Source organism: Drosophila willistoni (genome assembly GCF_018902025.1).
Source record: "Drosophila willistoni isolate 14030-0811.24 chromosome 2L unlocalized genomic scaffold, UCI_dwil_1.1 Seg168, whole genome shotgun sequence".
Lineage (NCBI taxonomy): Eukaryota > Metazoa > Arthropoda > Insecta > Diptera > Drosophilidae > Drosophila > Drosophila willistoni.
Window position 1 is genome coordinate 7,177,868 of NW_025814047.1, and position 17,329 is coordinate 7,195,196.

General features: G+C 39.2%; 1 protein-coding gene across 1 annotated transcript in view; it reads right to left on the reverse strand.

Moving 5' to 3' along the window:
* Positions 1-17,329, reverse strand: part of LOC6652078 (retinal homeobox protein Rx) — a 29,784-nt gene extending 12,455 nt beyond the window's left edge. Inside the window, exons 1-4 of the mRNA XM_047009815.1 lie at positions 16,850-17,329; positions 15,957-16,091; positions 9,277-10,470; positions 8,101-8,267 (exon numbers count right to left, since the gene is read on the reverse strand). Of these exons, the coding sequence (XP_046865771.1) occupies positions 8,101-8,267; positions 9,277-10,470; positions 15,957-16,091; positions 16,850-17,273 (1,920 nt within the window). The 5' untranslated portion in view covers positions 17,274-17,329. The remainder of the gene's footprint in view (positions 1-8,100; positions 8,268-9,276; positions 10,471-15,956; positions 16,092-16,849) is intronic.

Here is a 17,329-nt window from a genome sequence, read left to right on the forward strand (position 1 = left end):
TATGTTCCCTTTCCTTCTCTTAGTTTTTTGTTTTTAACCCCTAATGTCAAGTGAGGTTATGTTTGCTCAACTGTCAGGGGGTTGATCTATAATTTCATTCATTTCATTATATTCGTTTTTGTTTTCCCTTTTTTTTTTGTATGTTTGTGATTTATACATTTTCATTTTTATTGAAATGTGTGTGTTGACAGGTTACGGTAAATTTGATAAATGACTGTCCTAACCGAATTAAAAGACCCAAGGACGACCAAGGACCTGGTGCGCACTGAAACGGTTTTTAGTGGCTGCTACTAATATCGAAGACAAATCCTTTGCACGCGTCGCTCTCGAAATGATTTTGATTGTGATTTCATTAGCCTTCAGCAGCTGGCAAATGAGCAATCATAGACTCTGGAAGCAAAGTCGATAGGCAAACATATTCACACACAGGGACACGTTTCGCAGCTTAAATTACACACACACAACACATACATATATGTATACACACATGTATCCTTGGCAAAGGATGCGCTGTGTAAGCTTTTGCCAAAGCAGAGATAAAAGGCGAGCGGCAAATGTCGTCGTCGTCGTCGTCGGCGTCGGCGGCTGCTTTAAAGTTAGCCCAAGGCTCAGCAAAGGCAACCAAAACTCCGTGCACCAGCACTACAATGAGGACAAGACAGACGAAGGGCAAAAAGGACGAGACACCCTTCAGGGTCTACGGAACCGTTCTGTGTGGAGCAGCGTAAACTCAATAAGTCGCATAAAAGAATGAAATTGGATGCCATTGCAAACAAAACAAACGATGCCGCTGCCTCAGCCTCAGCCTCAGTCTCAGTCTTAGCCTCTGCCAATGCCAATGCCGACAATGTTGTCCTTGCCATCCCCCCAAATGCCTCTCCTCTTTCCCTCTCTTGTCCTTGGCATCATCATCATCATGCGCCTCTTTCATGGAATTCCATTTGCCTTTGACTAACAGCGGCAATTGCGATGTCTTTGGCCCATTCAAAGTTTAATTAATTGCGACACGGATTTTGAAGGCTCCTACACATATACTTATGCACATATAATATATATACATATCGTTATATATACGATACGCAGCCGATCTCTTAACAATTCCTTAGGAAATCAAAAGCGGCATTATTTCCTTTTGTTAACTGAGCTTCTAATGAGGGTTAATTGAAAGCGGCAGAGTTCCAGACAATCCTCAATCGAAATTCAAAAGTTACTACTACAAAGAAAGATTTAGTCTTTTTCCCATGTGTGTGAAGCCAAATTTGAGCTTCATCGAATTTCTCTCTATGCTGAGTTTTTAACCAAGTAAATCAATTATCTTCCGTGCACTATCATTGGATTATCAAATTTGTTTCCTGGTGGCCATCAAATTAAATGGGAATTGTTTTTGATTTCGTTTTATCAAGTAAAATATTCTTAAAATTCTACAAATTAACTCACAAAAGAAATTTGGAATCTGTTTGAGGATAGGTAGTTAAATATAGGACGATTCCTGCTCCTTGACGTATCACAAAAATAATCCGACTAAAGAGGAAAAATAATTAAAGATATAGAATAAAATAGAGCATCAAGAAGGTCATATCCAGGACTAAAGTACAAGGTAAGCACTTTGTAAGAACCAATGATATACACCTAGACCTCGCTGTGCGTTGGGGATATGTTCCAAAAAAACACGACGCAAAGTGAATTAAGATTTTCTAAAGGCAACCATGGAAAGATCAAAGATGGGTTCCCGGGCTATGAAAACACTAATTTCTAGAAAGAAAAATTGAACAAAGTAAACATTTAAAAACAAAAATATTATTGCATTCATTCATTAAAAAAAACTGTTTCCATTAAATCAAAATAACCTATTCAATTATTTTATCTTTATGAGTTTTTAGTGGCTTCGTTCACCAAAAATTTGTCCAGAGTTTGGTGAATAGCTTTTTTTTTTGTAAATTTAAATAAATTTCTTGGTAGCAGTTGATGTTTGCAGTTACCGCCTGGGATACCTTAAAACTTCTGTCATTGTCAGGATCGTTTTTTATAAAAATTTTCCATTGCTTCGTCAATCAGACCCATCGCTTTGGAAATTTGTTTGGAGGTTAAACACTGTTCTACGAACATTTCTACTAAACCGTCCCCGAGTTTTGACATCAAGACGCAATTATAAACAGAAGTAGGTAAGCTAGATGTCAATGTTGAAAAACGTAAAACTGCCAAAAATTCAAAGGCAATGTTGGTAAAAGTTGATATTGGCGTTGCCACAATAGCTGATTAAGAAAAAAAAAGTTAAACACTCGAACTCACAACAATGCAACAACGAGAATATTACGACGCACAGTGAAAATTAGTACTAATAAAGCAGCGACGCAACTTCGAAAAAACGCAAAACGAAACGACGCAAAGCGGGGTCTAGGTGTAAATGTAACAAAGATTGAAAATGGTTTAAGTACAAATCGCTGCAATGAGAATTCAATCTCCTCCAAAACTATATATATATATTTTCTCTCTTCTCTTGGCAAGAATTTTGGTTAAGCAATCCATTCTGTAACGTATTTTGATCCCTTCCATTTAAAATCTCACCCACCCAGACACATCTCCATATCAAACCTTTACATGCCATAATTTGTGTCCTGCCGACCCTTAGAAATAAAAAATTATGAAATATTTGCCCTAGAACTTATTGTTTTGGCTACTGGTAATTAGTCCTCTCATATCAAGTGTTGGAGGTTGAATTTTTTTTTTTATACCAGCTTTTGCCTTTGTTTCAGTTGACAGTTTATTAAAATGAATATGTACAAACGGCCGAGCAGATGTGTAACACACACGGATACACACTCACACTCGTACATGAACATATAGGTATAGTTAATGGAAAGTAACGAATTTCAGATACCCTAAAATACAGAATGAAAAGAGAAGAATTTGATCTAAAGTAAATGTGGTAACCCTTCTAGCAGAGAAAAGCTGATAATTAAGTTTTTCATAAGAAAATTCTGGACATTTCAGGATGTATAAAGTTGTCGCAATTCGAATTTAATCGTATATAGCAATCATATACATATATAAAGAATGAGAGGTTAAATTAGATTAATAAAGTAAAGAGAAAAAAAATAAAGCTTAATCTTAATGGAAGAAGAAGCTTGGAGTGAAGTCATTAAAGAGCAACGATGTGGATAACTCTGCAATCGGTAAGTTGTATTGAAAGTCTCCGATTGGAATGAATTGACGGATAATTCTTCATTGTCTTGTATAATAAGAAAACTAGTCACATGATTCAGAAATTAATTTGCACACTGATATACCCTTTTATCCTGCGAGTAGAGGATACCTCAAGGTAGTGGCAACCCCCTAGCTGGTATGTTGACTCAACTCGTTTGACTTGACATTTATTTACCCCTGCGGCGGCTTTATGTGTTTTTTTGTACTTTGTGCTATACGTTCTTTCTCCCTGCCTTTCCGGGCTATGCAAAGATGGCATAATGTGTTAATTGTTCCCCCGCCTACACGCCCACGCACTTAAGAGCAGCTGTCACCGTGGTTTCTTTTTTCTCCTGCCTTAGTTATGTGCCAACTATGACCAAGGTGAAAAAGGAGAGCTAATTCAGTTACATTGAAGTTATTAACTAAGCTGACTGAAAGCAATTTCGGTCACTTTGGGGCCGCCACCAGGCAAATCACACAAAGTGCCTAATAAATGACCAATTGAAAACGTGGTCGGCCCCAAAGGGAGGCCCCGGGGCCCGTTTTACAGACAGACAGACAGACAGACAGTCAGTCAGTCAGCCACATAACAATATAAGTTAAGTAAACTGAAAAATTTGTTGCCATTCTCCATGTCCCAGGAGTGTGTCACTTAGGGCTGAGGGTTGGGGAACATTCATAGTCAATGACATACAGGCAAATAAATCGGTTTGTTTAGCATTTCCAGTTTGTTCCTTATGATCATTTTCATTATTAGATTTGTATAGGATTTCAATAAAACGAACCGAAACGAAACGAAACGTCGAACGTCAAAGGCAATGGCAAAAGCAAATGTTGCTAATATGCATTATAGTATTATTATTATTATTGTTATTATGACATGTGAAAAGAGAAAACGAAAGCGAAACTAAAACTTGTCGATAAAGAAAATGGAGCATTTAATAATAAAAAAAAAAATAAAGGAAAAGAAAGCAAGGAAAATGGTCATGCAATACTGAGCAAAAAAGTTCAAGTAAATATTCAATATAAATAATAAAAAAACAAAAAAGTAAGTAAAGGAAAAGCAAACAAAATGAGCAAGTGGAATGCAATAAAAATCTATTTTATTTGTTAGTGAAATGACATTTTTATTTGTTTGCTGTTTATGCTTACACACACACACACACACACTCCCACACACATCGAGACAGACACTCACATACACAACCCTCCGCTGCTTGGAGTGACTGTCTGTCTGTGTCTCTGTCACGTCACACATGTCGTATGAGCAATATGAGCAGGATATACATATCTAACGAGTTTCCATATATTATTCTATCCCATTTACCTCCCTGTGGCCTATTCTGACAGGTTTACGATATTTAATCATCAATTTGTCTACAGAAAACGAATAATTTCTACATTCATTTCACTTTATTTCAAATCTTAGCGAAAACGCAAATAGTCAAACTGACTTGGACTATGAAATAGTATCCATACATTAAATTATAATCGATTTCTATTGAGGGTAATGATATAACTGAAATTTTATATATAATATGTAGTCTAAGGGCTAAATTATTATTGAATGCACGGAAAAAAGTCTGTTCAATGATAATGTAGTCTGTCGAAATAAATAATGCATAGAATGGGGAAAGGGAGAATGAACTTTTCTTTCGGTTGTTTCCTGATGATGATAGGAAACTGGTCGATTTCCATTCTTATGTTTTGAACAATTGTAATAAATTTTAAGGATTATAACTTGACATTAGTTACTAATTCCATGAAAACAACTATAGCATAGGTAATACGTAACAATTCCTTAGTCAGAATAGCTAAATAAACAACAAGTATATACAAGTATGGCTACTACGGCTTGTTCACTTCAACTTTTAAGCTAGTCCGAATTTGGAAAGTGTGTTTAAGAGTGTTTAAGTCTATTTAACAAGAACTCAAATCCAAATACAAAGGATCCGACATTAAAATAAAATTTGCCTTTGGAAAATGAACAGAAATTTTATTTTTTTAATCCCAGCTCAACATTACTTTTAATTTACCATGAACATTTTGTTTCATTCTTTGGAATCGATTTAATAACAAATTTTTGAAAGAAACAATCCTTAATCGTTACCAATATTAATTAACAATTATTAAATTATGAAACTATCCTTGAATAAGACAGAAAGAATATAGAAAAGATCTGTATCAATGTTAATCCTGATTCTACATACAATTCTCTAAGTTGACGTGTTTTCTCGATTCATTCAGAGTTTATTTGGGTATATCAAAATCCAATCAACAATCCTAATCAAAAGTTTATTTAGTCAGTTTAGTTGGTTACTCTATATTATAGCCAGGACATCAATCAGCCATTGAAATTCGTTTTGGTTTGTCATGCTAAATTAAGTTTTAATTAAACCCTTTTACTCCGACTTAACACGCCGTGTGATTGAACACACACACACACACACACACACACTCTTTTAACCCTTGAAGGGGCACAACAACCCCTGCAAAAAACAAAAACCCAAAACCGAAAAAAAAAAGAAATTGCAGCCTGTCTGTCAGCAGCGTGTAATCCAAATAAAATAATTGTCATCTAGGAAGGAGACACATAGTAGAGAGTTCCAGCCATTCATCCATATGGTTTGGGTCTCATGGTTAAATGCTAGACGAGATCATCATCACTTCCCCTCAAGTTATATTTCGCTTGTTTTTTTCCGGGTAGAATGGAGTGTTTGTTTGTACAGTGTTAATGATGATGTCTGCTACTTCTTTGGGGCGTTAATCTGTTGTTTAATTTGCTGGCTTAAACGTTTTGTTTTGGTTACCATCAAAGATAATCCTCTGCGAGAGAGAATTGCCACCTTTCTCCCATCCACCTTTCACTTTCCCGCCCTTTTTTGGGTCTCTGTTTTTTTTTTTTTTTTCTCTCGGAATATTAATTGCTTTCAATTGCAATTTCAGTGCCCAACAATATGAAAATTGAAATGTCTCTTTCGTTACAAAGCAAATTCTGTCATTTAAACTACAATCAAACAAGCCACAGAAATTGTCATATACAAAAATGCAAAATCCAATCAAACTTTTTAAACAAACATTTAGCAAATCTATTACACAAAAAAGAACCAAAACCAAAACCAGAAAAATCGAATCGAGTAGAGAAAAGCAAAAAACCCCCCAAATAAAAAAAAAAAAATGAACTCATCTAAAAACGAGAAATTGTATTTGACTGTTGTTCGTGTGTGTTTCTGTGTGTGTGTGTGTGTGTGAGTGTGTGTGTGCAAACTTAATCAAAACAAATTTCCACCTTCAACGAGTTGCACACCAAGCAATTTCCCAGGTTCAGGCCCAGTCGAAACCCAAAAAAAAAAGAGAGAAGAAAAACGATAACTAGAACTTCATGCAAACTAACCGCAAATACGATTACAAATACACACACAGCGAGAAAGAGTGAAGGGTGACAGAGGGGCGCTGAAGTGGAGGACCTGAAGGACCTCCCCCCCATTGCCAAAATCGAAAAAACGAGTTAAACGAAAGGGCAGAAAGGGGCAGAGGGAGAGACAGAGAGGGCTTGTGTGCGGGTGCGGGTTTCCTGGCATAATTTGAATTCGTGTCAATTTGACAAAGTGACACATGAGGGCCATGCCCCATCTAGAAATACTGATAAATCGCCCCAGAGTAACGACGCGAGTACGGCGTAGTGCCGTAGTGCCGTGCCGCAACGCGTCGTCCTGCCTAAAAAATTTTTATGCGATTTTGGTTCATTACATTTTGTGTATAGTATATACATTTAGTAGGTATATTTGTTTATTTATTTATGTCTGTGTGTTGTGTTGGTGACGGTGAGACGAGACGAGCAGGTGGGCGCGAGGCGTAGGAGGAGACGGAGACGGAGTGTCACCAAGAACGTCATCGTCATAGTCATAGTCCCAGTGAGTCGTAGGCATGATAATGTTTAGTCAATAAAAATGATTTGTCGGTTGAGGAAACGAAATCATGAAATTTGATATGTCCTTTGCATTTTGCTAGCTACTCCTTCCAGACTTCTACCCACCGACTACCGACCGCCAACCCACCTCCCCCATCTCATTCACTTGGGCTTAGGAGTGCACTGCAAAAAGAGAGAACAAAACATAACAAAAAAAAGTATGCCATTCGAATGGTCTCCTGGTCCACGACTTGCAGCAAGTTGCCTAACTTTGAACTCAGCAACTTGAATTCCAACTTGGACTCATTCACTTCCTCCCGAACTCACTCACTCACTCGCTATTGCTCTGTTCCTGTTTCTGTTCCTGTATCCCTTTTCTTCTACTTGGCGTCTTTTATAGTACACCAATGTGAAAGGAATTTACGAGGCGCCCTAACCGTTAATGTCGCAATTTGCCACCCGAAACGAATGGCTGCCAGACATGCATACCCAGGCATAGATCGTCAGACCGGGAGACCGACAGATAGACAAAAATGAAAAGGAGCATAACTAGTTAGTCGCATAAAATGCATATAAAACATATCTTTGAATGGGTAACAAAAACTTGAAACTCTTTTGCCATTGTCATATTGCAATTGAGACATAAATTTGAGGGCTGTCTCTGATTGTGGAGACTCTACTCTCTCTCTCTCTCTCTCTGTGTCTCCCTCTTTCTTTGTTTTGGCTCCTCGCCCCATAAATCCTTGCCTTAAAATATATATATATATATTTAACACCTTTCAGAGACTCCAATAAGCAGAGTAGAAGGAGAGAAAAGTAGAGGCTGGAACAGCTTAATTACGTTAAAATAAATTGCAAACGGAAATTATATAATTTCCGGAGACTGGCTGTGGCCCAGACATGTTGTGTCGGAGAGGGCCAACAACGGCTTGGAATTGCCAATTTTTACATCTATAATCTTTGAATATCTAAAAGATATGCATATCTAGGGAACGATAACTCACCTGGACACGCACTTCGGGCAAATTCACCTTCATTGCCAACTCTTCGCGTGAATAGACGTCGGGATAGTGGGACTTCTCGAAGGCTCGTTCCAGTTCATGCAACTGATAAGTCGTAAAGGTAGTGCGATTTCGTCGATGCTTCTTCTTGGCGCAATTATCGTCCTGGCCTAAACCGGAAATGAAATAACAAAAGATGCAACTGTGTTAAGTCCAATCCATATTGCTTGAAATATCAATAAGAGAACTGAGAAGAAGAAGGATTTTTGACCTAACCTGTCATTATTAAAACAATTCTAGAAGAAACAAGACTAGAATTATGATTACATTTTCTGATTAATTGTATTTCGAAACTTATTTTCGTTTTCGAGTGATGTTTCGAAAAAAACATCCACAAAACCCAAGTCTCTTTATTACTTTCAAGTTAGTCATCAGTTTTTATCATTAATAACCGATATTAATTGGTATTTAAGAAGCATTAGAATACAATATTGAATTAAAGAACGACGATGTCAAAAAGCTTTCAAGAAATTACCAGAGATATCGCGTAAATAATGATATCATGTTTTATCGGGCCTGTTTTAGTTTCCGAACCGTTTCTAAATGAAACTAGGCTCAGTTTTGGAATTGGAAATCGCAAAGTAAAACATTTATAGGCATAGCGACATATCTCCGCCCAGTACATTTTCTGGCGGAGATATGTCGCATTTTTAACGGCGGAGATATGTCGTTGTAAAACGACACATCATCGCCGGTGATCTGCTCGGAGATATGTCGTTTCAAAACGTCATATCTCCGCCGTTAGAAAAACGACATATCTCCGCGCGAAATTATTATTGGGGTTTATTATTATATCATCGCCGGTGATCTGCGGAACGACATATCTCCGCGCGAAATATGTCGTTTCAGAACGACATATTTCCGCGCGGAGCTATGTGGTTTTTCTAACGGCGGAGATATATCGGCGGAGATATGTCGGCGGAGATATGTCGTTACCCCCATTTATATTACGATTATAACTGTATGGTATTTTAGTTATTTAAATAGTCTACGGTTATTGAAAATAAAGTTCCTGATGTACTTCTTTTCTAGGAGTTATAAAGCTGTAGGTCGACGGAACCTTAACACCCTTTTAGTGTTATTTCGGTTATTTGGGACATTTTGGGTTACGCAACTTACCTTCGTCATCACTGCCCGAAGTAATTTTCTCGCCCTGTTCGCTATTATTGGTCTGATTGAGATCCTCGCTGGAGGCACAACTGCCATTGACCAAGCTATCGTTATCACCATGGAGTCGTTCACTTTGATCCGTCGAGTTGTTGCCGGTGTTGTTGGTGTGGTTGTTGTTGTTGCTGTTTCCCCTATGATAATCATGTTGAAAGTTTTGCTGTTGATGTTGCTGGTGTTGCTGTTGCTGGTGTTGCTGTTGTTGTTGTTGTTGCTGATGTTGCTGATGTTGCACCTCATCCAAACTACGTGCCCGAATGCCGTAATTACCCAGTTGGTTGTGCTGGCCATTGGCCAATTTTGTCTCATTATCATCACAGTAGAGAGAGTTGGAGGTGGATTTTCGTTTGAGGGGGGGACGTGGTGTCGGTGGAGTACTTGTAACATCAATATTGATCTTTGCCGCATCATCCTCATCCAGTTCATCTAGGTCGCTGGTCGCCGAGGACATGGAACGCTCATCATCGTAGCGTGGTTGCATGCCAGATGATGAGGAGGAAGCGGAGGCGGCAGCAGCAGCAGCAGCCACCGAGGCAGGCGCCGTCGCCGTCTGGGCATCCACAAAATAACTGTTGCCGGTGGCTCCACCAACTGCTGCCGCTGCAGCCGTCCCAGCTGGCGGCGATGACTTGGCATATTTGTCCTGAGCATGGGCAGCCAAGGCAGCCAAATGTTGCTGATGACTCCCATATGAATTAGCAGCTGGCGAAAGATGCGGTGGAGGCGGTGGCGGTGGCAGCGGAGACGGCTGCAATTGATTGGCCTCGACCATTTGATGCATCGAGTTGAGGTAATTGCCGGCAGCAGCATCCTCCTGCACTTGCTGAACAAAGCCATGGTTCTGGCCAAAACCGAATGCATTATGATAACCGAACGGAGGACCATGTCCTGGATGTGGAGCATGTCCATGAGTTGGTCCCTGGATTGGTTGGGCTGGTGGTGCTGCTGCCGCTCCATGATGTCCGCTAGGCGACAAATGTGGCCCAGTTGCTGGTGGACTTAGAGAGGCCATCGAGCCACCAGGATAGGGTGAACCATTCTTTACATGTTGCTGCAATAAACTGACCATGTGATTGTCCATGTTGCGCAATTGAGTTAGCGACATGCTGCAACGCAGATCGGTGGCATCCTCATCCCCAATGTCACCTACACACACACACAAACACACACAAATATAGAGAAATGGAAATCGAATCACATTAGTAACTGGCTACTGGCTGATTACATTTTAATTAGCCTGGCTAATAACAATGTGTTATTTAATTTGGTCGAACAGGATGGCCAGCCCTCCCCCCACCCCCACCCCCACCTGTTGGCCTCCAACTCCATTCTTTTCCATTAATAAACGGCTTTCAATTAGCCGCAATGTGAGGCAATAAAAATTCTACGAAAAACAAGCCAAAACGTAACCTTCGGCATTCGAGGTACGAACCTCGCAGGGATGTGGGCAATAGTGGTGCTTTGGTCTCTAATGGGCGTTCTGGCTGGCGTTTGCACATATCACGTGACATGCAAGGAAGTCATTAGTTGTCGCCGCGCTATTCCATCAGCAGCGGCAGGTGAGGGGCTCGGATGGGAGCCTTGTTTGCACTGACTTTTGCAGTTCTCTGGGAGTACTTCCCCAAGGGGGAAAGGCTCTGGGAGTTTTGTATAACCAAATTCAATTTCTGTGTTAAATTGGCTTTTGAAAAAGGGCCAGCAAATGGAATGGAAATGGAGATGGGCTGGAAAAACAAAAACCAATTACCCATTCAACGAGCTAGTTCTGACTCTTTGACTGGCCCCAAAATATCTGTAATTATTTGACAGTCTTTAGGTGTAATTGCTTTTTGCTGTCAGTGTGCGGCGGTTAGTCCGATTGATTGTCTAATATAATTATCTCTCCCTTTCTTGCTCTCTCTCTCTCTTTTTTATTAATTAACTTTAAACAGTAGAAACTTTAAATGCCCTAAATTAACCTCTTGCCAAAGCATTTTCAACCAAATCAATCGAAATTTACACGCCCAGCATGGCCATTTGATTTGCGGCGTTAATGAAATTAATGAAAAGTGTTTAAAAGAAATTTTCTCAAACCGAAAACCCCAAAAAATAAAACCATGAGAGAGAGAGAGGCAGCTGCAACTGGTAGCACAACCACAATAGAGCCTGAGAACCCAAGCGTTTTAAACAAAAGCCACATGAGGTGCGTAGCCGCTCGATAGTTGCTGCCAGACAGTAGCCGAAAAGCTACCTACTTATACATAGGCACTCCTCACCCCCACCCCTCTCACCCCGCAACCCACTCTGCCGTAATTCTCCAGTGATGTAAGTCGGGGGGGCCCACACGTAGTGCGTGCCATAATTGCGTGAGGTGCGAAGACCCAGAAAAGGCCAACACAAAAAGTTTGGTAGATGAAGTTTGCCTATTCCCATACCCAAACACACACACACACATAAATATATGAGTAATTAGTGTAAAGTGTGGAGTTGTGGCAGATTTCACACTCTATCAAATAATGTGAAGTCTAAAATCAAACACTCAAAACGAGAAGTCAAGTAGGCAAATGCAGTAGAGTAAGTTTTGATTCTTACTTACATATATGAAAAAAACGGATTACTTATATATCAAAAACTAAACTTAATCAAATAGGGAAGTCAACTCAAGAGTATACCATCTGGTACTAAAATTGATGTGAGTGATGTAAACACAAATTTAGAAGATAAGGAACATAGATTACATTTTATTGAATACTATATGAATCAACGTTTAAGTCTCTAAAATCGTTGGGAGAGAGATTCATTAAGCGTTCGCCTAGTTCATTAATTTTGAGTCGTTTTGAATTTATATGTTTATAAACAAATGGGCTAAACGTTGAAATATATTGGAAATTAAAATCAAAACAACTGTTTTTTATTTAACCAACAAATTGACCTCGAGCCGGCAAAGCAAAGCAAATCATAAATGGGTTAAAAATATTTTTATTTTTTATACAAATTTTACAGCAAAGCAGATTATAGTTTTAAGTAGTAATGATTACTTAATCTCCTTTGCTTATTTTATTGCCAAATTTTTGAGTGTTTTCTAAAGTAGACGAAACTAAAATGGTTAAAGATTTTGTGGTAATTGCTAGATTCGATCTAATATTTACAAACTTAATTAAATGCTCACAAGTTTATTATATATATTTTTTAAGCATTTATTATGTAAGTATTTGATAATTTCTGCTAAATTAAAACAATTTGTAATTTTCAGTCATTTTTAGTTTCTTAAAACTCATTGCTTAATTTTCAAGTTTGAAATCGATTCTGATTATATCCTTCTGCTCTTAAATTTTTATAAAAATCAAAAAAGTTTAAATCGCCTCTTTTAATTCTTTTTGACTTTGAATATTTTCAGCAATCATTGCTTAAAAAAAGTATACCTATCATAGTCAGTCAGGTCGACTATTATAAAAGAAATTGAAGAGTAAATTTTATTTATCCCATACAAAAACCAGAAATAATAACAAAGAATAGATCTTATAATAACATGTAGATCCGTGACTGATCGAAAAAAGACTGTGATTTTAAAATCTTTTAACGAATTTTACAGATTGATTAATCATATGTCAGAATTAGGCACTTCTAACAATTTGAATTGTATGCCTACTTTTAAGGCGAATTGACCAGTGTTGAGTAATGAATAACATTACTGATGGATAACTGTTTAACACTAGAAATGTGCGATGCCAGTATATGATGTCGTTGAGAGAGTTCAGCCTCTTTTACTAATGAAATGAGACTGAACGCACGTCGAGACTCGCTGCACAATTTTAGTGATAGAAATGGAAGCCAATAATGAAAACAGCGATTCAGGAATCCCTAAAAAATCTCAAACTCCCCGATATATGTATATAAGACATACAATATTTGTACTAGCAAAAGGTTAAAAGACGAAGATCCTCCACACCGAGCTATCTTTAAGAATAGTAAGCTATAATCTGGATATATTTTCGATTAGCCAGATGATTTCCTAAAAAGTGAAGTTCAATGCCAGGCGGAGAGGTAGTTCGTTTCAGTTGTGTTTTTTTTTTTTTGGTATTCGAAGTTCGATTCAAAATTGACTGATCGACACTTCAATTAAGAAATCAGTTTTTTGTTGTTATTGTTGTTATTTTGCTTTTGTTGCTGTTGTTATCTCCATATGTTGTTGCTGCTGCTGCTGCTGCTCTCCATTAGCTTGGAGTGGCAATTAAAGTTGGCAGCTGGAGAGCTGAAAAGTTTTTGGCCTTTTTTCTTTATTTTTCTTTATTTTAGTTTTTGAATGGCCATAGCATGGCGTTCCAGTTGAAATGTTAAAAGGTTCAAATTAAGTCAGCTACTGACCAAAACATATTCAAAAGTAAAAGATGAGTATGATTTATGAGAAGGGAGAAGGTAGAAAAGCAAGGGGGAGTGACCGATGCTGGATAAAGATTACAATTGAAGACTTGTTTTGCTCTAATTTGTTTGTCGATGGTTTCTACCTTTTTACCATTTCTCTCTCAATTGCGGGACAAATTGACGTTAATCGCGTCACTTTCTGTTGATGATTTGACAGTTTCAAAGAAAACTTGGCCATTAGGCGGCCTCTAATTGAAATGTTATTAGCTGCAAGATCAGAACAGAAACCCAAAAACCTCCAAAACTACAAACAAAAACTGAAAAGTCATGGCCAAGTTGGGATAGAGAGAAGAAGGAAATGCATATTGTTTGGCATCTTCCGGCGGCGGAGATGAGATATCCAATATCAAAAATCGAAACAAGGCATAAACAAAACTGTCAATCACCAGTGAAGTGGCTGGCCGGCTGACTCTCTCGTAAGTTTGGTTTGCTTGGTGGTGGTGGAACCACCGACGCACCACGCACGTTTAGCTCGCTTCGGACACGGACACGCATTAAAATCATTAAGGCGACTTAATGCTCAATTTAATGCCGCGTCAACTGCTTAACAGGTCGCATAGATGGATCGATCTGATCCCAAAACGGATCGAAACGAAGCGGCGTCTGTCTGATTGTGTCTGAGTGTGTGTGTGTGTGTTCGTGTGTGCAGTTATCTTGATCTTAATGATGCAGAGCACCTTGCCCCGCTCACTCTTTACATCATCTCTTTTTTAACTCTGCAAGGCATCCACTTATTGTGGCCTAATGCACTTGTGCCTCCTGCGCTTTTAATGAGTCTCTTGCCATCCCTCTCTTACTCGTTCTCTCTCCCTCGGTCTGGTTTCGCCTCCTCCCACCGCCAGCTGTCAGTTTAAATGCTTTTTGACAGCTTGTGTCTAGCCGCCAGCTTAATTATGGCTCAAATGCGAGACCAGTGTGGGGGCTTGAAATCGGTTGATGAGGGGGGGGGGGATGAGGTCGGTACTCACACCCCTTCCATTTGCCCTTCCCGCCATTACCGCAGACATCTTTGACCGTTTAATTTGCCTGCGTCTAATTAATTTGCGGCCATTTAACCTGTGCGGCAAATGTTGTTGCCATTTTGATTTTTGAAACTGGATTTTTTTTGTAGTATAAGAAATTTGCCATCACATCAATTATGTATTTACCAACACTGGCATTGAGATAACTTAGGGTTGTCACCCTTCAGGGCACATTAAAACCTTTCCTTTCCTTTTCCACCAACTAAAAGAACGCCGATTTTATGCCCCCACAAAGAAATCAATTCAAACGGAAGCTATATGCTCATGACTCTTTCAATCTATTGATGTTGAAAAATCAAAACCCAAACTGACAACCAAATGAAAAAAGGACTTTCTCTGCTTTTCGACTCCTTTAGAAGTCATTTAATAAATCCTAAATGTTTTGAAATTGTCATATGCTCTCATTCGTCGCCTTTTTCTTTTGGTTTCTCCATCGAAATCTTGCTGGCTAAGCCATTGAAACTTAATCAAGCAAAATATCAATCTCCACCCATTTTTCACAAGTCCCCCCGAATGCAGAAAGAAAAAAAAGAATACAAAAGGTGTAGGCGTCTTGCGACAATCGCTTGACGGCAATCAAAAACAAACGAAACCGAAATGAAAATGAAATGAATTATAAATGACGTGCCTAAAGCCATTTGCCACCCATTTTCAGAATTTGCGAGTGCCGTCTCCGAGTGGCACCAGCCAGCACGTACACACACACACACACACCCCAGAAGTATCATAAATAAATCCACACTATAATCCAGTTAAAAAGCCTTCAAAGCTAACGACCCAAAAATAAAACAAAATCTAATAAAACTTTAAAACGCCCACACCTTGGCCAGGAAAAAAACTAAAGCCTAATCCTTGGTTCTCCTTTTCTTCGTTTTTTGGAGTTTCATTTGTTTCCTTTGGTTATGTAAACGATTACCGCCTAGTGATTGCTTATCAGCTGTCGTGCATCTTCTCAAGGCGTTGGCAAAGTGCACGACCAGACGCCAAGCACCCAGCCACCCACCCACCCATCCCCTCTCTCTCACTCTCTCTCTCTCGCTGTTGCCCTTTCAATGCTCGTAAGGTTAATATAATTTTTTTGTGATTGTGTTTGTTGATTGGGTCGAGTTGTAATTGAAATCGATTTGCCATTTTTTGATTACCATTTTCCCCCTAATCTATAAATAATTTCATGTTTTTTGTGTGATTTATGGGATATGGGATACTTACCATCGCTGCCGGTTTCCGTTTGGCCATTGCCATTTTTCAGTCCCAGAATGGCATCAATTGTGTGACGCGGTGTCAATGTTTGACCGCCCGAGCCAAATTTGCGTGCATTGTCCTTGAGTGACGATGAATCGCTGTCTGCCGTTGGGGGAGCGGGGAGGTGGAGGTGGAGGTGGAGGTGGAGGTGGTTAAAAGGTAGAATTAGAATTAAAAGCTTGTTTGCCTACAGTTTGCCAGAGTCAATTAGGTGCACGACAACAAAAAACAACAAAAGTCAGTTGAAATGCTTGGACTATGCAAATTTGTCAGCAATTTTGAAAATATTAAAATGTAGTCCACACACACACACACACACACACACACACACACTGACACACAACTTTATTTGCAATTTTAACGAGCTAAAAGCTGTAATTGCCATCTATAAAAGGCCCCCACATTGGGCGCCATTTGCATTTCTGCATCTAATGAGAGCTAGTCACGCCTGAGACGACTGAGACGCCTGAGAGTCGAGTCGTCAGGATCTGCATGCTGGAAAGTAGGCAACGGATTGCAACCAGCTTTCCCCGCTCTTTCATTCATTCGTTCGTTCGCTCTCGGTTTCGTTTTGATAGTTTTATGCATTTTTAACGAAATTAAAACAAACTGACGTTCTTTTTGTTGTTGTTGTTGTTGTTGTGTTGGTTAATTGCCATCCTTCGTTCTAGCAATTAGTTTATAATTTTTTAATTATTTTGTGCATGTCAGCAGCAACAAAATTGCAAAGAAAATCACCGACATTTTTGTGAACATGCTAAATATGCGGAATGTCCGTGTCCATGTGTCCCTGTTTGTGGCATGTTCTCAAGCAATTTGTGTTAATTAAATCTCTGATCAAGTCGTTCCCGGAAACTCACCTTCCGCCGTAATCACAGTATTGTTGTTGTTGTTGTTGTTAATGGTAGTCCCCAAATGGTGTTGTTGTTGTTGATGCTGCTGCTGGCCAACAGATGCATTCCAATGCTCATGGAATTGCTCAAGATTTTTAAACTTTTCGACAATCAATTGCAAATTCTTGGCATCTCTCACATTGCCCAGCAAGTGGCGCAAATGCTCCAATTGTTTGGGTGCCAATTTGTGATTGCCGCCGCTTTGTTGCACCAACTGTTCGAAAATGTGTTGGAATGTTGTCGCCGTGGCGGACGTTGCAGTTGCTCCCGCTGCAGTTGTCGCAGCTCCCAGCTTGGACGGCTCAATGAGGGCAGGAGAACCAAGGCTAGCAGGCTGGACAATGCCACCAGCAGCATCCAGAGCAGGCGGTGTCGAAGCTTTTATATCCATTTCGGATTATTGGATTAAGTGCAAAAAAAGTTCACCAAAAAGCTGATTTATGACTT